The sequence below is a fragment of the Camelus dromedarius genome, chromosome 8 (assembly GCF_036321535.1).
Source record: "Camelus dromedarius isolate mCamDro1 chromosome 8, mCamDro1.pat, whole genome shotgun sequence".
Taxonomy (NCBI): domain Eukaryota; kingdom Metazoa; phylum Chordata; class Mammalia; order Artiodactyla; family Camelidae; genus Camelus; species Camelus dromedarius.
In genome coordinates this window covers 53248176-53273425 of record NC_087443.1, presented here as the reverse complement: position 1 = coordinate 53273425, position 25250 = coordinate 53248176, and the positions used below count along the sequence as shown (strand labels likewise).

Sequence of the window (25250 nt, the reverse complement as noted above, 5' to 3'; positions counted from 1 at the left end):
AGGAGGCCTCAGTCAGCCCCAGGCCCCTGAGATGGGCGGGACACAGGCTCACCCACCTGGCCTGAGAGGCTGCAATGCGTGGTCTGGGCGAGCTCTACGAAGCGCCGCCAGCCCTTCATGGTCTCCAGCACCTAACTCACTTCTTATTTCAGGGGTGAGCAGAAGGTTGAGGGAGAGGAGGCCACGGGCTTCCCTGGGGGAAACAGGAGATGGGACCTGGGAAGCCAGGCCTCGTGGAAGATCATGGCGCCCCCACCTGGAGTGTGCAGGCAAGGGGGCGACAGAGTGGGAAGTAGCTGGCCTGGGGCAGAACATCGTGTCCCACACCAGTAGTGGCACTTGTGAACACTAATTAGAACTGTACACAAAGCCATGTGCCTCAGTTTCTCATCTTGAAAAGGCATCAAGGCTTTGGTACCAGAGTCTTGGTTCCATGTCAAAATCAAGCCCAGTTGTACTTAGCTGTATAATCTGGGGCTGAGCCTCACAATTCTCTTGTGAAATATGGGGAAACAGTGTCTGCCTGATGGGCTGCAGGGAGGGCTCAGTTAGCAGAGTTAGGAGCCATGCAAACACTGGCGAGGCCCAGCTGACATCTCTGAGACCTGTCGGGAGGCAGGGAAGGGCGCCCCACTCCTGTGTGTGCGGAGAGCTCTGCGTGGGTGCTGGCCTATCTAGGGGCTGTGGAGGCTCCCGGGTCCCCCACCTCAAGGTGCGTCATCCACTCACCAACGAGGGAGAAGGCAGGGGACCATGTACAAGAAAGGTCTGCCCGTGATTCACACAGAACAGGGGCTGTCAGAGCCAGGCTCTTCAGCTGCAAATGTCACCCCAGAGACCCAAAAGATAGCCACATGTCACTTCAAAAGGTAGCTTTAATTTACCAAATTTATTAACTAAATATGTACAAAAGATCCCTGTCCTCTTGTCCTCAAGCTTGTGATAAGTCTTACTTCGGAAGCAAACTGCTCAAGAAACTCCGTGAGCAATGGCTCTTATTTATTCGGTAACAAAGATTTGTCACACACCTACTTTTTGCCAGGCCCTGAGCTACTGCGCATTCCAGCCATTGGCCCGACCTCTAAATGCTGGCATGTCCCTGGGTTCTCTCTGGCTCTGGTTTCTTCACTCTCTTCTCCCTGGGATATTTCATAAAACCATGGATCTGCAAACACTATCTGATGACTCCCAGCACTGTATCTTTAGCCCACACCCCACGTCCCTGCATCCAGCTGCCTCCTCTCCACTGGAATCTCACTGGGACTTCAAATGTCTATGCCCCCAATGAAACTCTTGGCTCTTCCACTTCTCACTCTCCCAGTCTTCCCCATTTTTGTTGCCTGCCCTACCGTCTAACCACTGTCAGGAGTCACCCTTGAATCTTGTCTTCCCCTCATGTTCTTCATCCTGTCCATCAATAAATTACGTTTGCTCTGCTTTTCCAAAGTATGTACCAAGATCATTTCTCACAACCCTCATTGATGCCACCCACCTCCGGCTTCCCCATCTTTTATATCTACTTCAGCAGCCACCTAACTTGTCTTCATCTTTGTTCTTGCTCCTCAAAGTTCATTTCCTGCACAGCTGCCTGAGTAATATTTAAAAACATATAGCAGGTCACATCAGTCTCCAACTGCATATCTCCAGTGGCTGCCCATTGAACACAGAATAAACTTCTATGTTGGTTTCCCACACCGTGGGAAATCCAGCCCTGGAATTTCCCTGGTCTCAACTGATGGGCTCCAGCAGAGCATCCTTCTGTCTCGGCATCAAGGACAGTGCTTGGCATAGTGGAGGCTCAGTCAATAGTTCACTTTGTCGGAAGGCAGCCAAGACGGCGGAGCAGAAGGAGGTGGAACTCACCTCCTCTCATGGACACACCAAGATCACAACTAATTGCAGAACAACCATCAGTTAAAAAGACTGGAACCTACCAGAACAGATCTTCCACAACTAAAGACATAAAAAAGAGGCCACAATGAGATGGGTAGGGAGGGTCAGACTCGCTATGTAATCAAAGCCCATACCCCCCAGGTGGGCAGCCCACAAACTAGAGAATTGCAGTTCTCCCACTGAAGTGAGAGTTCTGAGCCCCACATCAGACTGTCCAGTCTGGGGGTCCGGCACCAGGAAGAGGAGCCCCTAGAGTATTTGGCTTTGAAGGCCAGTGGGGCTTAATTGCAGGAGCTCCACAGGACTGGGGAAATAGAGATTTCACTCTTAAAGGACACACACAAACGCTCACGCTCACTGGGAACAAGAGCAAAAGCAGTAATTTCATAGGAGCCTGGGCAGCCTTACCTGCTGGTCTTGGAGGGTCTCCTGGGGAGGCGGGGTGGTGGTGGTGCAGCTGTGGCTCGCCCTGGGGACACACTTTACTGAACACAAGTTCATGTGCCTAACGCACAGTGAGGCCAAACAAACCGAAACATCGGAGTTTGGAGCAGAGAGAGGTTTATTGCAGGGCCGAGCAAGGAGAACGAGAGGCTCGTGCCCAAAACCCTGAAGACCCTGAAGGGTTTCAGCTGAGTTGTTTTTTTTTTTTTAAGACCGGCTGAGGGAGGGGCGGCCCAGGGTTTGTGAACAGCTGTGCATGACTGTCTGATTGGTTGATGGTGCTCAATCAGGCACCAGAAGGTCTGGGCGCTACGTGCTCATGATCATCAAGTAGTTAAATTCTTCCAGTGAAAGACTAAGGAAAGACGCATGAGATACTATTATCCAGGTACTTCAGAGAAGAGCAGCAGCAGAGGGTATGGGGGAGAAGTCTACCCGAGAAGGCCCCATAGGGTCCTGCTTGGTTACACGTAGACATGATGGCAGACAGACTGGGGAGTACTCATCTGCACGAATTCTCCTTCCTGGAGGCTGACATCCTGCTTGGGTTATTAGCACCAAGACCTGGCCCCACCCAGCAACCTATAGGTTCCAGAGCTGGGATGCCTCAGGTCAAACAACTAACTAGGTGGGGACACATCACCACCCATCAGCAAACAGACTGCCTAAAGACTTCCTGAGACCATAGCCACCTCTAGACATATCCCCAGATACAGCCCTGCCCTCCACAGGGTCAGGACCCAGCTCCACTCACTAGTGGGCAGGCGCCAGAAGCAAGAAAACTATGATCCCGCAGCTTGCAGAACAAGTCTGCAAACTCACGCCGGACCCTACCCTGGGACCAGCTGGCCCCTGGCTTTTGGGTGATGAGAGGGGATTGCACTGCTGGGACATATAGTGGCCCTACGGAGGGCCACTTCTCCAAGGTCAAGAAACGTACCTCAAAGCTACCACCTACATAAAAATCCAAATAGAGATTTAGACCAAATGAGGTGGCAGAGGAATATGTTCCAGACAAAGGAACAAGATAAAAATCCCAGAAGAAGGACTGAGTGATGTGAAGATAGGCAATCTACCTGAGAAAGAGTTCAGAGTAATGATCATAAAGATGAACAAAGAACTTGGGAGGAGAATGCATGCACAGAGCGAGAAGTTAGAAGTCCTTAACAAAGAGTTACAAAATATAAAGAGCAACCAAACAGAGATGAAGAATACAATAACTGGAAGGAAAAACAGTTCACTTCGTTTCCACCAGTCTTCTTTCTGTCCCACAAGTACACCAGCCTCTTTGTTCCAGCCACAGCATCCACTCCATCTGCAAAGTCCCATTGCCCTGAGTTCACACAGCTGGCTCTTTCTCATGGTTTACCTTTTGGCCCAAACATCATGCTCAGAAAGGTCATCCCAGACCCCTCAACACCCCACCTACATTGCCATCACTGTCCTATTTTCTTCACGATGTTAACTCACTCTGTAATACTGTATTATCTCCTGACTTGTGTTTGGTGTTTCTCTGCTCCCATCTAGAAGGGAAATGAGCTCCATGAGGGCAGAGTCACAGCTGTCCGGTTCACTGCTGCTTTCCCAGCACCAAGAGCACCAGCCACAGCACGCGTTTAAGAGGCATCTGACAAGTGGGTCAATGACAGGACTCTCTCGTGTTCTCACTTTCAAATGTTTCGAGTCATCCTGTCTCCTCTCTGATTTCATGACAAGGCTTCCCCTGAAGGGGTCCATGGCATTTCTTTATAAATGAAAAATAAAGTCACCTTGAAGTGTTCCTTGGAAATTCTTCATGCACTCTTGACATTAATGAATGATCCTGCGGCCTTGCAAGTCTAGGGTGGGGAGCTAGAGGGGCCATGAGGCTTCAGAGGAGAAATCTGGGTCCTGGATCTGTTCCAAGACTCACTTCAGAAACCAGTAAGGTGTGGCTTTTACGTAGGAGATGAGATTGCTGAACAGTTATAAATAAAAATTTATTAAATTCAATCCTATTACTAATACACTGAAAAAGTTCGTATTGGAAAGAATCCCCAGCAAATCCTTTTATGAAGGATAAAATTGTAATTCTGAATGATCACCCCTTAATTTACTGGTGCTGTAAATAAGTATTTGCATAGGTTACATTTTCTTAAAGCAGATACACTGGTGCAATGGTCCGGAAATTAACTCCCTTTGAAAACACACCACGACTTGTCAGAAAGCGACAAATACATGCCTATAGAGAAACAGTAACTAGCTGGAAATAACAGACAGATCATTTCTTCTGACAGACGTGTCTGTAAACATGGCTCCCTTTTCTGGGAAGAAGCAGCAGTGGAAAATTTTCCTCCATTCGTTCCTGAACAGTGACAAGTTGTAGAGAATGGGGTTGACGGCTGAGTTGGCGAACGTGAAGGCCACCACCCAGAAGAAGAGGGATGGCCAGATGACCAGGTTCTGCTGGAAGTTCTGGATGAGGATGAGGAGGATGGTGATGATGATGGGGCTCCACATGATGAAGAAGGAGATCATGAGCAGGAAGAGGGTGCGGAAGAGCCGGAAGTCCTGCTGCGACACGCGGATCTGGTGGCTCTCCGAGTACGCCAGGCTCATCGTCAGCCTCTTCCTCGATGCCTTCGTGATCTGCAGGAACACAAGACAGAGCCGGAGCCACAGTTTACAGTGGGATGTCATGGGGTTGGATCTAGGAGAAGGCGAGAGGGTTTAGCCAAAGTACTTTGAGAATAGGAGCCTTGGAAGTGTTCACTTCAGAGAGCAAGGGCCCCACAGAATGTAAGTCTGTGAGAGAGAAGGTGGGGCTGCCATTTAAGTGTGTCTCCCGGGCGCAGGGCGCAGGGTGGAGGGTCTGCTGGGAGAGCCTGACCTCCCCGGAGGTTCTAAGGAGCCGCAGGCACAGCTCAGGCTGCCCTGGGGATACATGCAGTGTCCTGCACTAGCACCTAATTTTAATTGTCCTCTAAGCACAGCCAGAGGCAGAAGGCCTTCTGTCCCGATCACTTGCTCAGCTATCACGGTGCCAGGAGGTGAGGGGGTGGGCAGGGGCTGTGGGGGGTGGCAGTGGGGGCAGACTGGTGCACAGTTAGTCCAGGAAGTGATGGGGCTGAGTACCTACTAGGCTGACGTGCTCTCTTCCAGCCTGTGACCTCTGTCCCAGGGAAGAGATCCAGTTCCAAATGTCCAGCCCCTTGCGTGGGGCTTGCTAACTCCCCTTGGCTTGGTCTGGCCCTGTGTCCTTCGGCTTTTCCTGCAGGAGCAAACTGCTGGCCACACCGTGGCTGGCAACTTCATGGCCAAAATTCTCCTCGTTAGCTCTGCCCTGGCCTTCCTAGAACCATTCCCCTAAGATTCTTGATATCCCCAGAGGGGAAGTAATTAGACTCATTCACAGTCTGGGCAAGTTTAACTCCAGGATCAGAATGCCTTAAAATATTCTCCTTAGAATACTTCTAACTAGCTAATGAAAGGATAGCCATTTAATTATCTTATGATTAAACTTAATTGCTTCTGTGCAGTAGTTTTGATCAACCTCTTGGTGATGGAGACCAGGGCAACAGACGCTGAGTGAACAGGACCCCTTCCTCCCCACCTTCTCCCTAACAAGAACAGTAAGAATGGGGATCACCGAACTTTATGGGGGACCTCCTGTGTTCCAGGCACAGAACTACACATTTGTTTTATAAAGTATCACATTTAACCTTCACAACGGCTCTTTGGATTTGTGCTATTATTATCCTCCCTTCAGAGATGAGGACACTGAATCTCAGGAAATTTGCATAACTTGTAGAAGATCACTCCACCGAAGATAAATGGTCAAAGCCCCCATCAGTGAAAACCCAGCTCAGTTGAGCAGAAGATTAGTGACATCATAAAAGGCTTCAACAGGATTGCCTTCCTCTTCATCTCTCTCCTGCACTGCCTGCTCTGCAGAGGGATGGTTGCTCCGGAGATCTGACCCCCCATCTCAGACACACACGCTAGAGGTCACATTGGCACAGCCAAGCTGGAAGGTGCTGTGTAGAATCAAAGTTAGAATGTGTGTTCAGGTGAAAGCCGAGATCTCGGATGATAGACCTGAGAGGGTAACAGCTGGCCAGCAGCAGATGGGTAGGCTACAGGGGAAATGGTGCCACTTCTGAGTAGCCTAAGTGCATCCTGGTGGGCATGATTCCAATAGCAGCCTCATCGCTTGCGCTGCCCACAGTGTCCTGGCAAAAAGGATGCAGTCCCTGGATAAGTGTCTTTTAGATATTTTTTGAATAAACAATGTGGATGGCAGTTCATATTTATTGAGCACTTATTATATGCCAGGCTCTCTGCATATCACTTGACTTATCTCTTTAAATTCTCCCAAGTGACATATGGTCTTTGATAATCCCCATTTAACAGAGGAGGAAACTGAGGCTCAAAGAGGTTAAGGAAATTTCCCAGCAGTACCTGGCTAAGCAGATGCAGAGCTGGGCTTCAAACCTTGGCAGTGTGACTCCAGCCCATGCTCTTCATCGTGAACTAATTCCTTCCCACCTTCTAATGTCTCCATCCGAGGACATCCTTCTGCCCAGCCTGTAACTCCAAGCTCTAATGCCAGGAACTCCATCCTGCAGCGCCTGGTTTCAGGTGCTCAAGTGGCACTTGCCGCATAGAGTATGGGAGATGTTGAAGCATTTTTTTTTTTGAGGGGTCCAGGGAAGCAATTAGGTTTGTTTGTTTGTTTGTTTGTTTGTTTGTTTGTTTATTTATTTATTTATTTATTTATTTATTTATTTATTTATTTATTATTTTTTTAACGGATGTACTGGGGATCGAACCCAGGAACTCATACATGCTAAGCTCACATTCTACCACTGAGCTATACCCTCCCCTCTTGAAGCATCATCCTTTCCTCTGACTCCCACCAGATGGCAGCTCTCTGGGGAGCTGGGCAGCCCTGTGGCTTCTGTGGCCCAGGGCTCTGGCAAGTACCTGACAATGACTGTGAGCAGACAAGGAACCGGACTGACTCATGGGCTAAGTGAATATGTGGTTGGCTCTTTTTTTTTAGCACTGACTGATGCTACCATTTTCTTCCACCTGCAGTTCCCACAATTCTCAGGGAGTGAGAGGGAAAATGGGCTCATTATAATTAAACATCCCTTGCTCTCTCCTCCAGTTCAGATGATAGGACTAGTCGACTTTTGTCCAGGGTTTAAAATGTCTCTGCCACTGGCTGAATGCTTGATGTGCTTTTAGATCAAATTAAATGCTTGATTAACTTTTGAGGATGAATTTTAATCCTTCAAAGAAGCCTGTGGGGTCAGATCTATTGTTCTGGGGATGAGAGAGGGGGGCTCTGAGAGGAGAAGTGACTTGCTCAAGGTCTCACAGTCAAGTGGGGGAAGTGGACCATAGGGAGGACACTCTTCATTGCCGGGCACACCACTGCTGCTGCGCGGACAGAATACAGTGCTTCCCAGAATGTGGGCCACGGCCACTCACATCAGGGTCACTGGCTCTCAATAAAATACAAATGATTGGGCCCACCTTCAGAAACTCTGATTCTGAGGGTCCCAGTGGGCCCAGAAATCTTCACTTTCCATAAACTCAAACATACTCGAATCTCAATCATTCAAGAATGAGAACTACTCATCCAGGACAACAGGTTTGGAGCTTTGCCCTCAGTCCTTTGAAGAGTCACTTTTAAACTGAGACTCGCTGCCACATGAGCATCTGAAGGCTATGAGTGAGGCTTTGCTCCACCTCAAACCCCTCTGCCACCCCAGTCACCAGACCACGGCTGCAGACAGGTGGTGGGTACTGGGAGAGGCCACTCTCGCTGACCTGGCTCTGCTGGGGCCTCTTGGGGTGGGTCTCCTCTGGGGCCTGCGTGGTCAATCCACAACGCCCTGATTGGAATCATCAGATAATAGACTCCATCCTTCCAGAGGGTGCACCTCCCTTCCATCACCAACAAGCAGGCCCCAAAGCTGAGGGATGAGGGCCAGGTGTGGAAAAAGGAAAAGTTTTGTGTTCACCTCCTAACATCTTCACGTTTAGCTGAAAGGGATTTCATTTCTTGGTGAAACCCTGAGAGACATGACAGTTTTCCAGCTTCAGGCCATATACTCACTCTCTCATTGAACAAATATTTATTGAGCCCCTGTTACGTGCCCAGCACTCTTACAGGTGCACAACAGGAAACAAAGGAGCCCTGCCTGCCCTGAACTTCCGTTCTAATGTGTATGTGGGGGAACGGGAGGGGGGACCAAGAAACCTACAAGCTGTTGCAAAGCAAAGTGTGGAAGCGTCTCATCTCACCATGGTGTTGGTTGCTGGGTGACAATGTAAACCAAGCCCCACCAGCAAGTGTGGACAGCCTGATCAAAGGCACTAGGGAGTGGCCTGGAGACTATTACCCTGGGAAACCATTGATTGGAAAAAGTCACTGGAGATACACAGTACACCTGAGTCATGAGGAAAGCGGAAGCAGGAGAGGCAGAGGGTGGAAAAGGTCATTGCCTTGAGCAACTGAAGTGGCCCCTGGAAGGGAAGAGCCCCGATGAAACCTGCTCTCCATGCTCACCCAGAGCAGAACCAGCAACCAGGGTGGGGACTTGAGAGCAGCAGCTCCCAAAGAAGAGTCCTGGGAACACCAGCCCCGAGCAACAACGCTCTGTGGGGCAAAGGGGATCTGCAGTCAGATTTAGCAGCTGCCTACTCTATTCCGGAGTTGAAGATTCTCAAAGTACATTAGCATAATAAAGGCTCTGAGAAGGTCTGCAGCAAAGAAATCCATTGAACGTTGATTAACCCAGCATTTCCCAAACTCCTTTGATCATGGAACCCCTTCTAACATCTCAAGTCCCATGCAGTCCTAGAGAGCGCGTTAGGGGAGACTCTGCTTATGAGGAATAAAAGTCAGGGTGATTTGAAAGAGGCACTTCTCAGGCCTAAAGATGGAAACTGAGTTAGAGGCGGTAGCAATAGGTGAGGGGTGGGGCTGGTGGGAAAGGGGTGGGTGCTAGAGTTACCTGTCCAGTGGCTTCAAGTGATTTGCTAATTGTGTCTCTAGGACTATAGCTAATTAACACTGATGATCCTTTGATTTTGCAGAGTTATGCTCTTGACAGAAAAAGCTCGGCAGAAAGTCAGAGTCAGTGTCTGAGTTATCAGGAGCTTCAGTGGGAGACACTTAGGCTCTGGGACCTGCCCAGACTCTGCCTGGCGGCTTTCCTGCTGCCAAGTTGCCCACGGGTGCAAAGTGAGGCCACGTGTCCTAGTCCTCCTGGGGAATGGGCAGTAGTCAGCTTTGCCAGTGGGGTGGAAAGTAATATTTTTTACATCTTATACTGGCATTAATGTTGTGATTTTTCAAAATCACACTAGATGTCTTTCATATGAAAGTCTAGCGGTCTGTTCAAAACATTACCATATCTGCACGCTCATTTTATTGTGTTAAACAAGACCCCGAGGCCCTTTTGGCTAGAGGAAACTCACACGACTCGTTCAGTGACTTGCCTAAGGACACACAGTAATAAAGCTTGGACTAGAATCCGGGTCCTATGACTCTTTGTCCAGTGGTTTTCCCACAGCCCCAAAGGAGAAGGAGCTGTTGGCCCTTTCCATGTGATCCAAGCTTGTGTCTTACTCCTTCAGTGAGTGTCTGTTGAGCACCGACAATGAATAAGCCAGGCTCTGTTCTAGGCATGCGGCTATGGCAGGAAACAAAACAAAGTCTCTGCCCTTGTGGAGGCTGCATTCTACTGGGCAAGACAGATGATAAGCAAGTAAATGCACACAAAGGGAATATGACATGGGTTGGAAGTGCTTTGAAGAGAAGTTGCAGTGAGGGACTGGAGAAAGATGAGGAGTCTCCCTGAAGAAGAGGCTTTTGAGCAGAGACCTAAATGAAGTGCCCATGCAGAAGTCTAGAGGACAGATCTGGGAGAAGAAATGACAGGTGCAAAGGTCCTGAGGCAGCAGTGCATTGGCATGTGTGAGGAATAGCCCCAAGGCCCACTGGACATGAAGGAGGTGGAGAAGAGGAAGTGAGGGGGCAGGCAGGGCCCAGATTACACAGGGCCTTAAGGTGAAGATTTTAGATTTTCCTCCATGTGTGAGGGAAGTGATGGTATCTAAATTATACCTTTGACTCACTACTCAGAGCACTGTTTCATCACTGTGAGTCATGATAGATACTCTGATTCATCCAGGAGCTGTCCTGGGGTCTGGGTTGGGAAGAACTGAAGACCAGCCATGGGTTTCTATGCAGAGTAGCTGGAGCTGCAGTGAGAGGAAGGTGGATAAGGGGACACCTCCCCCAACTCATCAGGACTCAAGGTCCCCTAGGATGTTTCCAGGCAGGCCCTGGCCTGAGGAAAAGATGGAGGGGTTGGGAAAACTTTCCATAGAGTAAGTCAGTGCCCCCTCAGAAGGCAGCTGAGAAGGATGAGGCAAGAGTGAAAACGGGCAGATCAAAGCCCTCAGCCTCCAAGGGACTCAGGAGTGGGACTCAGGAGCTCAACCAGATGTTGGATGCCACTGCCAGCTTCTAACCAGCCCTCCACCAGCACTGGACCCTTGTTCTTGCCATACTCCAAATCTGAGCCCTGCTGTTTATTCTCTCAAAAATCTCAGCTGGACCTTTTCCCTACATGCTCTGGGAGGATTAGAAGAACAGCCTTGCCTAACAGATAACAACAGATATACTTTATTCATTCCCTGCTACAGGAAGGCACAACACTCACCATAGTTCCACCAGTAGTATCTCCTACGTGTCTCACAAAATTCTTAAACTGTTGGAGTTATGATCCTTATTTTGCAGATGAGGAAATGGAGGTTCAGAGAAGGTAAGTAACTTGCCAAAAGCCACACATCAAGTAAGTGGCAGATTCAGGACTGAATGCCAAGTTACTAAAATAACACTTTCATATCTCCGTGTCTGTCTTTCATAGCCTTTTGCTTGACTTTCTTTTCTCCCTATTCATTCTGTACATTTGTGTAGCATTTAACAGCTTGAAAGTCTCAGCATCACTCCTTCCTGTGTCTCAGGGTTTCACTGCATTGAGTAGCAGCACCGTTGTCTGTCTCCCTCTTCCCTTTCTTGTGTTAAAGCTCCTTCTAGATAGAAAATATGACCTGCTCACTTTTGACCACTCTCTACTCCCCTCCAACACTTTGCATAGAGCAGATCCTTAGCAAAAGTCTGAGGAATTAAAGTGTTAGGACTCTGGGGCCAGACTGCCTGGGTTTAAGTCCTGATAGTGCTACTTAAGAGCTGTGTGACTTTTCACAAGTTACTCAACCTCTCTTGCCTGGGTTTCCCCATCTGTAATTCTGGCTAGAATTAAATGAGTTAGTTCCTGACACACTGTAAATATCACATAAATATTTGTTAATTTTTTAAAAATTCATTCTACATTTCTCTTCCTTTCCCTCTCACTTCTTTTCTTTTAACGTAATGATAGTAACTAACACTTACATAGTATTTACATATGCCAGCCCCCCACCGCAAGCACCTGACAGACAAGCACTCAGCTCTAGGCCTGAATCTGCCTCACACCCTTGAACAAGTCCAGGCAGGGAGTCACTTACAGGGGTCACAAGTCAATTGGTGGGGAATAACATGGGGGTCATCTCACACAGGACCGGGGATTAGAAGACCAGGATGGAGGTTGGCCTGGCTTTGGGTCCTAAGCATCGGAGAAGGTGACAGATCCTCAGCTACAAAAGAAGGGCCATAAAAGTGGCCAGACAGGGGGCAGGACCTACAGGGCTCCACTTCAATATGCTTGTTTGCCAAATGACCCATTATATGCTATAAAACCAAGATTCAACAACTGTAAACCTCAGAGAGGTCTTGCAGTGAACCTTCTACAATGAGCAAAAACACACATAGATGCCGTGTGCCTGGGCCAGCGCAGCACATGCAGATGGGCTGCCTCAAGAGGTAAGAAACAGACCGACACTCAGGGGTGGGTATAGCTCAGTGGTAGAGCCTGTGCTTAGCATGTGCGAGGCCCTGGGTTCAATCCCCAGTCCCTGCATTAAATAAACAAATAGACAAACCTAATCACCCCCCCCCAAATTAAACAGACCGACAAGTCTTTCTTACATTTCTGTACATATCGCTTCAAAGGTAGAGGTCATTTCCTGTTTCAGGGCACTTTTGAAAGGTACAGGAGGGGCTTCTGGTAATGGTCTGTTTCTGGGTGCTGCTTCTGGGATTGTGGTCACTTTTTGTGACCTGTGTGCATATTCTGGGTGTGCTTTCCTGTACTTATATTGTACTTCAATAAAAGTTTTTAAAAGTGTACCTTCTTTACCACCACATTGCTGTTCGTGACGGGGAAACAATGGACACAACCCAAAAGCCCATAAAATAAATTATATCACACCTGTATGATGGACGACCATGAAGCCAATAAAAATAATGAGGCAGAGATACAGGAACTGATACAGAGAGATGTTACGCTACAAGCTAATAGAAAAAAAGGAAGTAATAGAGCAGAGAGTATTATCTCAAAAACATTGGGCTGAACCCTGGTAATAGTTGATATTTTGTAGTTGACCATTTAGTGGGACTTATCATGTATATATATATATATATATATATATATATATATACACACACGTGTGTGTTTATATATATACACATACACACGTTGAATAGGAGTATGTATATATATATGTAAATTTATAAGAAAAATAACTTGAAAAATGTACTTTAAGTTGTTAACAATGGGCGTAGATTAGATTTTTAGTATCTGTGTTACACGTTTCTATGTCTTTAATTTTTTTAATGAGTTTGTATCACTTTAGTGTTCAACAAAAATATTATTATTGTTCATTTCAAAAACAAACAATAATAATAACAATCACAAAGATACGACTTTAAGAAATGACTGAACTCTTGTTCCTTCGTGTTGCAGAGGGAGGGATCTGGGCAGTGAACCAGGATTGGACTAGTGTGAATTCTAATGTAACTTCTGACCTAGAAATGCTAAGATTCCACCTGAAATACCCCAAGCCCGAGTGAAGTTCAGCCATGGCTCTTGAAGCAAACTTACCTGTAAAATTTTGGAGTAGCTGATCACAATAAGTAGTCCCGGGACCAGAAAGTTCAAAGTCACAAATGACACATCCCAGGAGATTTCTCCGGCAACGCTGGGCCAAACCAGTGTGCAAATCAGAATCTCCTAGTCACGAGAGGGAAGAGAGGGTCATTTAAACACTGGCTTCTTCCTTGGCCTTTAGCTCAGTCCCAGCTGGGAGCACTGTTACACTGCTGTGTTAATGCGGTTGTGTTATGCTGTTACACAACCAGTATCACAAGAAATCCCAGAACCCCTTTCACTGCCGACACAGCTCCCTTACAAATAATTTGCCTCTGACTCTCAGAATCACCATAATTATAATTCCATTCTCCAGGGGAGGTACACAGGCCACAGGTCCTCGGCTGGGAAGAGCTAGAGTCAGTTTCGGGGCGTGACTTCAGGACTCCAGGTCCAGCGCTCTTGCTACATCCCTGGACTGAGCTACAAAGAGGCTTTGAGCTTTCTCTGCCAAGTCCTTCATGAAGAAAAATCTGACCCCTGAAAGGTTACATAGATTGGAAGTGACATGCTACACACAAGCGTACAGAACCAGGAAGGAAGTTTCAGTGCAGTCACACTGTCTGCTAAAGGCAACAGGGTCTACATTAAGGCATTAAGTGTTCACCTGGGGGATGTTCAAACGTCTGAAATGTGCCAAGCTGCATCAAGGCGGCCCTGGCTTACTCCAGGACAGTGGCTGGTGCCCAGACTCGGGAACTCTGTCCTCATGTGCCTCTCCTCCAGGTAAGCACACGACAGCACCAGAACAAAGGTGCAGCCACAGCCATCAATTCAAGATGGAAAACCACTGAGATGGGGCAGAAGAGTGTGAAGGTTTGTGACCTTGCTGCTATCATGCTGTTGTGCTGAATCCAAATGTTTGACACTAACTACAAACCACGCAACCTGTTGGGACCTCACTAGATAGTCACTAAGAGTGGCTGCAACAATTTCTTCCAATGAGTAAATAAGTCAATGAAAAGAGATCTATCTATCCATCCTCCCAAACACAAATATCCTGTGCCTGCTTGACTATAGGACAAAACTATTTAGAAAACAAGAGCCCTAAGCACTTCTGGGCATGCAGAACAGATTTTTGAGAAGCACCTTCTGTGTAAAAAGACCACATCACTGATTTTTGGTGGGCAAGATATCTTAAACACTGCCCAGAAGAAGTATCATTTTCCATAGCATCATTCATTCATTCATTTGTCCATTTAACCAACATTTATTGAATGCTATACTAAGCAAAGGCAAAGAATTTTTATCATTTCCCAACATGGATCATAATCGCATGGTCAAACTTAAAATACAATCAAATAGTCACTGCTCCTCCTATTCAGTATAACAGAAAATAGTAATATCTGAAATTCACTGAGCATTTATTCTGTGCCAGGAAGCCCTTTACATACCTTATCTCATAGAGTGTTCACTGCAACCTTGTTGAAATTCATATTACTATTTTTCCCATTACACAGAGGAGAAAACTTAGGCTTAGAAACATCCTTCTAAAACACTAAAGATGTAGTCCTTTTTACTCAACTGCAAAGAGCTGAGTGGTTACAAAGGCTATCCAGGGACCCGCCAAGAAAACGCTTAGACAACTGAAGCAGGGAAGGATGCTTTACTTATATTTGTACCTTGAAAGGGGGAATGAGAATGTTGCTTCCTTTTCCTGTTTTGTTTAGATGGCTCACAAATGCACTGGGCATTCTAAAAACTTGCTAGTCCATCCTCATCCCCCCGTGCACACCTGATGGGAGAAAGTTGATTAGAGCTTTCCACATTTGGTGATTGGAAAGAAATCTGTGTCTATCAAGGATCTTCTGAATATTGGCAATGTGGTGATCATGGCTCTTTGGGAAATATATGCAGGCTTTGCTTGTACTCAGACTTCTGCCCATCAGGGACCCTTCATTCCAGTACATTGGTGGGCAACATATATTGGCAGATATGTTGAAGCAGCCATCAGAAGAAAAAGATTCCAGCTCTGAATGTGACTTGGTCTCTAATTCTTATACTTGTGATTGGAAAATGTACTGGGAGGGAGGCCAGAAAAGTAGATGACCCCAGAACCATTTCTTAAAGCCCCCAAGGGTCCACAACTCTTTCTAAAAACCTTCTCCAAACTTTAATTCAAAAAGACATGTGCTCTAATGTTCCCAGCAGCACTATTTACAATAGCCAAGACATAGAACAACTTAAATGTCATCGGCAGATGACTGGATAAAGAAGATGTGATATGTATATATATATATATATCACTATCCATAGCATCATTCATATACATATAATATATATAATAAAATACTACTCAGCCATAAAAAAGAATAAAATAATGTCATTTGCAGCAACATGGATGGACCTAGAGATTATCATACTAAATGACGTAAGTCAGACAGAGAAAGACAAATATCATATGATTAAGATATGCTTATCATATGATTTGCTTATTTATGGTATCTTTAAAAAATGACACGAGTGAACTTATTTACAAAACAGAAACGGACTCACAGGCATAGAAAACAAACTTACGGTTACCAAACGGGAAAGGCAGGGGAGGGATAAATTAGGAATTTGGGATTAGCAGATACAAACTACTATAGACAAAATAAGTCCTACTATATAACAAAGGGAACTATATTCAATAGTGTGTAATAACCTATAATGAAAATGAATATATACATATGTGTATAACTGAATCACTATGCTGTACACCAGAAACTAACACAACAGTGTAAATCAACTACACTTCAATTAAAAACAAAAAAAGCTCCAAATGTCTACCCAGCCCTCTCCAGGCTTAACAAGATTTTGCAGAAGAATGTGTAACAATAGAAGAAGGTATTCCTTCTGCATTTGAGGCAAAAAATATAGATACTGAAATAATATGCCTGTATTAGTCCTGTATTGTTGAAGAAAATGTATCGGTGTGACTGAACAGATATCTGCCCACACAGCCCCCCACCACAGGCATAGGAAAAAGACTAGAAAGACACACTCCAGAACATTCACGGCGTCTATTTCTAGATGGGACTCAGGGTATTTTTTTCCATTTGGCTTATCTGAATTTTCTAAATTTTCTATAATGTGCCTACCTTACTTTTATAAGAGTGAAAAAATGGCAGTAAAAATTAACTTTTAAGAGAAATGATGATCAAATATCAAACACAGATTACTATGAGAGCTTAGCAAACCTAATGGGCTATATTTTCAACAAAAGACAATGAACCCACCCCAGGAAGCCTCCCAAATTTCGTGACACTAATGAACGTGCCCTTTCACCATTTGATTTGTGGCTCTCACTCCAGGCAGGACTATGTGAGGAAGTAACAGAAGAGCTCTGCCCAGCACCCCCATATGTGAGCTAGGAGACAGTGTGGCCAGCTTGTGCAGACTAAATGACTGACCGCATGCTCTTTAGAAAGCTTTGTATGGTATCACTGGTTAAATGCAAGTTTATTCTCATTAAAATTTTTTTAAAAATTAAAAAGCAGGCGCCAAGTCCACAGTCATAGATCTAACTTGGTGTTTTAATTTTGTTTCTGTGGGAAAATCCATTTGACTTAAGTCATTTGGCTTCTAGGTATTCTCATGGGCTGTGACTTGTAGTTTAGCGGTGAGTCAAATTCTGAAGGTTGGGGCATGAGTGTTACAATATTCTCTGTACTGTTTCTGCACATTTGAAATGTTTCCTGATTTTAAAAGGGGAATTTGAAAACCAAAAGTGCTGGGCCTGCTTTGTTCCTAAGCTACAGAAACAGAGCTGGTGGAGCCCACGACAGACGCTTGTGACTCAAGTGATGGTGGCTGAGCCACTGCGAGGCCACAGTGAGGATGGGCAAGGCTTGATCAGGCCCTCAAGGAGGCATAGTGCAGTCAGGGAGGGAGAGAAGCACCAGGAAACTTCAATACAGGGCAGCGAGCCGGAAGTGCCCAGAGAGCTATAGGTGATGGTGCCAGTGGAGTCACCAGGTAGCTGCACCCAGCAGGGGTCATGTCAGCGGTGCCTGGGAGGATGGGCTTCAGCCAGGGGAACAGGAGGCTGAGCTCAGTGTCCGGACCAGAAGGGATGTCAGTGGGAGGCCAGGTACAACGGTGTTAAGTGTGGTTGAGGGTGACTTGTGCCCCCATCCCAATCTCCATCTCTCCGTGGCAATCTCATCCACTTCCATGGCTCCTTTTTTCAGATGCTGCTGCAGTCTACTCTTTCAGCCCCGTCTCCTCCTGAACCCCAGACTGTTCCCCTTCCCCTGAGGGCATCTCTACAGGATGCTTCACAGGCACTTCCAGCCTCCAGTGTCCCACCCCCAAAGATTCCACCACCTGAAATCACCGACTCTGGGCACGGAGCCGCCATTCCCCAAGATACCAGAAACCTGAGCATTGGCCTTGTGCCTTCTTCTTCCTCCCTCTCCACTCAGAGGGAACTTCTGGATTCTGCCTGTTAAGCTATCCAACCACATATCTCGTTCTCACTGACCCACCCCCTTGCAGACCAGGCCATCTCTCCCCTTGTAAGTCCAAATGCTCTAACAGTGTGTACCTGGCCCTTCTCCAGCTGGCTCCTGCCAGCCCTGTCAGCACCATCTCTTGCTGACATGTGGGCTACTTCTTCTTCCTGTCATGTCCCTCCAGTCCCCCACATCCCTGTCTGGCTAACTGCCTCTCATCTTCACACTCAGCTGTGATGTCAGCCATCTTTCTTAAGACTCCCTGTAAATGGGGATATCTACCTACAGGCGCTGCTCAGGGACTGACCCCTCCCCTCACCAGCTGACTCCTTTGCAGATGCCAACAAATTCCAGCTGTTTCCTATCAGCTTCTCTAATGATTCTTTCTGGAGTAACCCCAGGGGCCCCTTTGTAAATAGTTCTTCCTGCCCCACTTCTTCAAACAAAATGGAAGACTTCCAATGTAATTTTAAGGAACTGGGAATCCTTGCTATATATTGCCTCTCCTATCAGCTTCCCAGCAGAAAAGAAAGAACATATCCATGTAAAAGATAAACTTACTTTCCTATATCTTAAAGACATCCTCTAATAGACTACATAGTCTATTAGAGGATACTTTTATATAGTATACCATAACAAAGGTAAGCAAACTCAGTTGTCTTCTCAGACAGCCCACACTCAGTAGAGACATGACGGCATAATGGCCTGGTATGAAATCAGGGCAGGGCAGAGCAGTGGGCCCAAGCACTTTCCTCAAAGCATGAACTCATGGGAGAGGCACCAGGAGGAAAAGACGAATCCGGGCTAACTTCTGGTTTCATCCTTTGCCTGTTCCGTGACTTCAGGCATCTTCTCCTTCAGAAAATAAACTTGAAAACATCTACTTGTGGGGTTACCATGGGGACTAAATTGTGGCAGGATCTGGGACCAGAATCTGCGTGATCAGTACACTTACACTGTCTTCATCATGTGACTCGTGGTGGGGGCTGAAGGGAGAGGTGCTCAGTAAATGTTTGCAGAATAAATGGGCAGCACATTCTGGCCAGGGTGGACAGTCATCCCCACCTGCCAATGAGGGTCACGCCCCACCAGCGCCACAGCACACACAGGCAGGAATTCCATTGGAACAGGCTGAGCTGACCTGGCTGAGATGTCTAAGTTGCTAGGATGGGTCCAGCCTCCTAAAATGGCAGTTTTTTATTTTATAGCAGTTAGAAGAATCATATCATACTGTTTGAAAAGTGTTTAAAATATTTATAACCAAAGAGAAGGAAACTAATCATAGCTGGCAATTCTTCAGCGTTTAACTGTGTATGTGCCAGGTGTTAGCACAGTTACTGAACCCTGGTCCTCACGATAATCCTGTAAGGTCAATATTATTATTGTGTGCATTTTGCAAACTCGGAAAGTGAGGTATAGGGAGATGCAATCCCTTGTCTTTGTTTTGCAGCTCCTAAATGGCAGAGATGGGATTCAAACTCAGAATATTTGACTCCTAATACCAAATTATCTAGCATTTTCTAGAATGTCTATCATTTCATCCTCCCTTCAGCGAAGTTTAAGAGAGTCTGGTCACCTTGGACACTTGGGCACCCACTGCCCAAATGGACAAAGGTAATTATGTTCCTTTTGGGGATGTGGGGAGGTTCAGATAACCAGAAGGCTATGAGAGGCACGGCTTCCCTGGCCAGTGTGCCTTAAGGGGAGGGAGCCAGCATGTGCCTGGGTTTAGTTAGTTCTCTCTCTTTGGGCAGGAAAATGTCCCCCATCCAAAACTTTCATATTTAGTGTCCAAGTAGGAGGGGGCAGGCAGAATCTACAGCCAGGAAGCTGGGAGTAGAGAACTGAGAAAACAAGCTTTTGCTAATTTTAAATGTGAGTCTCAGTTCAGTCTAGACCAGATCCTTCTCTGTCTCTCTCTTTTTTTTTTTAAATGAGTCCCGGTTTGTGCATCTATAAAATAAGATATTTCCTACATGCTCAAGTAACAGCCCTTGAGGAACCAGGAGTTTTGTTTGTTGGCGTACTGGCAGGTGTATATATGTGTGTGTTGGGGGTTGGGGGGCAGATGGGGAAAAGACAGAAGACGGAGAGCTGGGAAGCACTGTCCTGGTTTTTCATTACAAGCTCCCTCGCCTCATTTCTACTAATTTCAAGGTACGGGATTCCTGCAGCCAGCTTACCTAGCCCCCAAACTTCTGAGGTGCCGGACAGACCCATTTTCTCCCAGGGGCTTTGGCCAAATCTCTCTCCAAAGCTCTTAAAATCAAGCAAGTGTTTCTGCAATAAAACAAGAAGGGGGTCTATGTGTGCAGCCCCAAGGAGGGTACCGAGGGAAGGCCACCCCAACACAGATCTCCATGGAAGCACCTTGCATACAACTCTGGTCATTCTGGAAGTGTTGTGGAGGGCTCCAACTACCCAGAGATGCCCTACCTGGTGTAAAACACAGAATGGCAAGGCTCTGAAGGTCTGCATCTGTGTGAAGGCCTTCCCACTCCAACAACCCTGTGTCCATGTCAGCAAGCAGTTGTAGTCTGGGCTTTTGGCTGGCAGGTAACAAGAGCCTCATTTCTTTAGTGTTGTTTGTTAGTTAAGTAGGAGTGTACCTAAAACAATTGTAAAAGGGGGGAGAGACAAAGATACACATCTGGAAACAAAAGATACCCTTAAGAGAAGTTGTATTTGATCTAATTTAATTCCCTGAATGTCATTTTTCTGTAAGAAAAAAATGGGAGGGAGGGGCTGAATCCTTTAAGTTCGGTGAACAATTCAGAAACATTGTAACTCAGTGAGAGAATAACTTACAAAAAATAAAAAGAAGAAGAAGAAGAAGAAGAAGACTGATGGCAGAATCCCAGCTCCCAGCTGATCCAATTAGCCTGGGGTGAGGTCTGGGCTTCTGCTTATTTTAGAAGCACCAAGTGATCCGTTGAGAGTTTAGGTCTATCTGCACTGAGGACAGGCCTGCCCACTAAGCCAGGGTCCTTGGTCTGCCCATGCCAATGGCGCCCCACCAGCTCAGTTAATACCAGCTTTCTTGGTCCCCACTTAAGGGAACCTGGCTACAGGCTTACAAGTTCTTTGACCAAATACCACAGTCCTGACATGCTTCCTGCCTGTTAGTCATTCAAGGCCTTAAAACAAAAACAAACAAACAAACAAACACCTCACAATGTAATCCACATAAGAAATAAACTATTAGGAAAGAGACTTCTAGTTTTGATTTATGTTAAAAAGAGAAAGAAAGAAAAAAAAAACCCCACTGCCCACACAGGATGCAGACTTCACTCCCCAATAAAAGGCCTGTGTGTGAGAGACCCGTCTGGGAAACGCCCAAAGAAGCCCACCTCTGGTCCGTGCTCTGGAGGACACACGCAGGGTCCCCAGCCAGACTGTGTTGCCTCCCTAGTTGGAAGCCTTCTCCCCTTCCTCCCTACCCCGCAGCCCTTCTGGTCACTGCGCCGGCCTCTCTGGGAACTGTGATTTCTGCCGGGCTTGCTCGGGACGCCCCACACTCCCTCCTAGGGTCAGGGTTGAGTTTTCGTGTCCCTTGGCCCGCGGCGGGAAAACCAGCGCCCTCCGTAGGGAAAGGGGTGGGGCGGAGAACCCAGCCTCGGGGAGACCCCGAGCGAGGGGACGCACAGACCTCTGTCTTTTCCTGGCCCTCCCCGCGAGGCGCACAGAACCTAACACCCAATGCCAACCAGGTCCGGTGTCCCGGGTGAACCTCCGCGCTCAAATCCCGCGGCGGCGCGGCAGGGCAGCGATGGAAACAGACCCGAGCCGGCGATTCTCGACCGCCAGGACTGAAGCCGACTCGAGCCAATGTCAGGAACCCTCCTCCACAGAGTCTTTTTCAGATCATGGACCTCCGCTACGATCCTAATGACAACTCTGGGCGCGCTGCCCAGAACAAAGCTCAGGGGCTCAGCCTTTGGAATCCTGGGAATATTTCGGGCCCCCAGGATGCTCTGAAGCCACTCTTTATCCAAAACTCCCAGGGTAAACTGCCGTGGTCTAGTCTAATCCTTCCGTCTTGCAGTTGGAAAAACTGAGGCTCCGGGAAGGGAAGTAACAACTCCCCCAAGAGGCAGCACTGGATCTGGAGTCTCGGTCTCTAAAGCCCTTAAACCACACGCACACGCACACGCACACGCACACGCACACGCACATGCCCGCGACTTCTCAAAGCCGGACCCTTATCCAGCCCATCCTGAATCTGCTGAGCACGATCTCAGCTCCTACTCGCACTAAGGGAGAGATACCCTGAGCTTGTTACTCTCTGTGTGCCTCAGCTTCCTCATCTGTAAATAGGTATGATAATAAGGGTACTGTAGCACCCGGCGAAAAAGCAGAATTCACTAATAATGTGATTAGTCACTCCGGGTCCCCAAAGTTCCTTCTGTATGGCCGCGAAGCCCCAGTTTCCTCACTAACCTCTCAATAGCCAGCGCTTTACAGGCATTTTGGGGACTCCACTCACAAGGTTTTGGAGGGCGTTTTCGGAATTTACATCGTAGGGTCACAGTGAAATTTAAGAGATAAAACTTCACAGAACCGGGCACGGCGACGATTAAACGCAACAAATGGCTTATTATTGCTTCGTTGTTTTTGTTAATAATCATCCCAGGTCACTCTTCCGTCGGATCCCGCCTGCCAGCCCTCCGCCAACACCTGCCCAGCACACACAGCCCGACGCTCACCTGGTCGGCCCCGGTGAACCGCTGAGGGACCACGCGGAAGAAGAGGCAGAGGGGCAGCGCGGCGAGCGCCGAGTAGCCCCAGATGAGCGCGAGCAGCACCGCCCGCGCCCGCCGCCCTGGGCCCCGCACGCCGCGCTGCAGGCGGACGATGCACACCATGCGCTCCAGGCTGACGGCCGCCAGCGTAAGGATGGTGACGCTGCCGCTCAGGGTCATCACGTAGAAGAGCAGGTGGCAGGCGACCGGGCCCAGCAGCCAGGCTTCGGTCCAACGCACCGCCAGCACAGGAGGGATGGCGCTAGTGAAGAGCAAGTCCGCGCAGAAAAGGTTGAGCACCAGGCTGACGGTGGTGCCTCGGCGCCGTCGGCGCGCCACCAGCACCAAGGCGCTCACGTTGCCCAGCAGCGACACCGCAAAGATGAGTGCCAGCACCACGGTCTCCACGGCGCTCAGCACCAGCCGGTGGTCGCCCTTGACATCGGAGAAGAAAGGGAAGCGGGTGCGGTTGGCCCTCTCCAGGCTGCGCGCCGGCCCAGTGCCCGCCGTCTGCGCGCCCTCAGGGGACATGCCCGGCTCCCCACGGCCCCGCAGCCGTCTGCGAGTGCGCTCATCTGGGAGGTGACTGAGCGCCTAGGCGGGGAAAGAGGGAGGGAGGCGGTTGCGACATCTCTCCTCTGGCCCCCTCCCACCTGAGCAGCGCCGGCGCTGGGCGTTTCGAGCTGAGCCTGGGGCGCGCGGGAACGAGGAAGTGCCTGCGACTCTGGCTGGAAACACCCGGGGCTGGGAGGGATGCCGCAGCTCTGGCAGAGGCCTCACGCCCTCTGGCCCATGTGGAGCACCCTCGGGGCCCAGAAACCCTACCTCTTGAACCCTCAGAAATCCTACAAGGCCTCCCCAGCCTCCTTCACCCTCCAGGGGCACCCGGTGTGCCAAGCCCTTAAGTCCACTGATTTTGCTAAAACTGAACTTTGGAGATCGTTTTGGCCTGTGCTGTTCAGGCTTCACCGAGAAGCCCTGTGGGCCTGAGGGTTAATCCCAAGGCCCCTTGCAATGGGCCGAGTTCTCTTTTTTTGAGTGGGAAGGGTTGTTTGTTTTATCATTGCCTATTAACATGTAACTGGGTAGATTGGTTCATCTCTCTGCGCCCTAGTTTTTTCATCTATAAAGGGGATGATAATATCTCATCAGGTAATTGTGAGGATCATATAAAAAGATTCACACTTGGCATGTAGTAATTGTCATGAAATGTCATCAGTAATTAATTATTGTAATTAAAATCCATGTAAATTTTGTATTCTGAGCAACAATGTAAAATGTATTCATGCAAAAAGAGTAGGCTCCCCAAAATCTTGAATAAAATTGGTACCCCAGAAAGACAGACACTCCAAGGTGCACACACAGGCTGTGAATGTGCCCTGGGTACCCCAATTTGAGAAGCACCAGACAATCCAATCCCCTTACAGATGAGGAAGCTGAAGTACAGCAAGAAGTGATTTGTCTAGAGTAGCCCCTGTAATAAAAGCCAGTCCCCTGCCCCGCCCAGATATTTTCACTACACCCCTGCTGCCCAGTTTTCTGTTACAGTAAATTAGGTAGTTAGAAAATGAAAGTGTGCTTGTGACCCTAGACCCAGTGACCACTTCCCTGGCCAGACACCATCCTGCCACCCACACTCTCACCCTCCTCCCCTTTGCCATACTGCCAGGCACATTCTGTCTTGTAATCGTTTCTGTGTATTTATTAAGAAGTTGGTGCACCAGCCTGAAGTGCTGTCTGGCTTAAGGCCAGGGATGCATTTGTATGTTTTCTTATCACTGTGGCATTCGGAGTCTGAGCTGACAATGTGACCTTCTGGCCTGAAGGGCAGGCTGCATGTCAGTGGGAGACCTTCAACTTGAACCTTGACTAAATTCAGGTAGTAAAAGAAAAGCAGTTTGCTTCCTGACACAGTTATAAAGGGCAAGAGACTGAAATAAAGGGAACTCAAGTGGGATTTGAGAACTGTCTAATTGGGGCCAGGGTATATTAGTTTTTGTGTGAGGGAAAGGAGAGCTGCGTGCGTGCGTGCGTGCGCGTGTGTGTGAGCACACATGCACCATAGGGACAGGAAGAGGTTTCCCGAGTGGACGACCAGAGTGGGGTCTCTGGGCTAGAAAGCCTTCTCCATCAGAAGTTCCCTCCAGAGTTCTCCTCATGGCAAAGTGGTGAGGGCAGAGGTTCCCAAACTTTGTCCTTTCACATCAACTTCATGGCACCCCTAGGCCAAAAGAAACACCTGATAGTTCCATTTATTAAGCAGCTGGGTCCAAATGACCTAATGAGACTTTATGGCCTTATAACTTAGTAGTCATCTGGGAAAACAACAAACATGAATTGAAAAATAAAATTTTTGCTTCTTTCTCAAATAATGACTCCCTAAGGGGCTGGATCTACCTATTGAGCTCTACAAAACTGGAAATCCATGGAACACTGCCGCTCTCATCTTCTGCTCCACATTGATCTTCTTGCAGCTGCTTTTCACCACAGTAACACCCGAAAACCCAGTTTTGTAAATGGGTTTAATGTTGAAACTGCAAATGATCCAGAGCTAATAGTCCATGTGGCGTTCGATAGATGTTGAGTAGCCCTGTGTTTCCTAGGACCCCCAAGAACACAGGCTTGGACTATGGAAAACAGTA

At 47.8% G+C, this 25250-nt stretch overlaps 1 protein-coding gene across 1 annotated transcript; it reads right to left on the bottom strand.

The window, feature by feature from the left end:
- Positions 1–838: 838 nt before the first annotated feature.
- FFAR4 (free fatty acid receptor 4) lies at positions 839–23252 on the bottom strand. The gene is made up of 3 exons (XM_031461394.2): positions 22573–23252; positions 13386–13514; positions 839–4965 (listed from the first exon to the last, which is right to left on the bottom strand). Exons 1-3 carry the CDS (start codon positions 23137–23139, stop codon positions 4576–4578), a joined length of 1086 nt encoding a protein of 361 aa, XP_031317254.1. The 5' UTR covers positions 23140–23252; the 3' UTR covers positions 839–4575.
- Between the last annotated feature and the right edge of the window lie 1998 nt (positions 23253–25250).

Coding starts and splice junctions, on each gene's coding strand:
- FFAR4 (XM_031461394.2), bottom strand. CDS start 23,139: ATGTCCCCTGAGGGCGCGCAGACGGCGGGCACTGGGCCGGCGCGCAGC. Junction 13,515..22,572: donor GGTTCACCGGGGCCGACCAG/GTGAGCGTCGGG, acceptor TCTCGTGACTAG/GAGATTCTGATTTGCACACT. Junction 4,966..13,385: donor GCTACTCCAAAATTTTACAG/GTAAGTTTGCTT, acceptor GTGTTCCTGCAG/ATCACGAAGGCATCGAGGAA.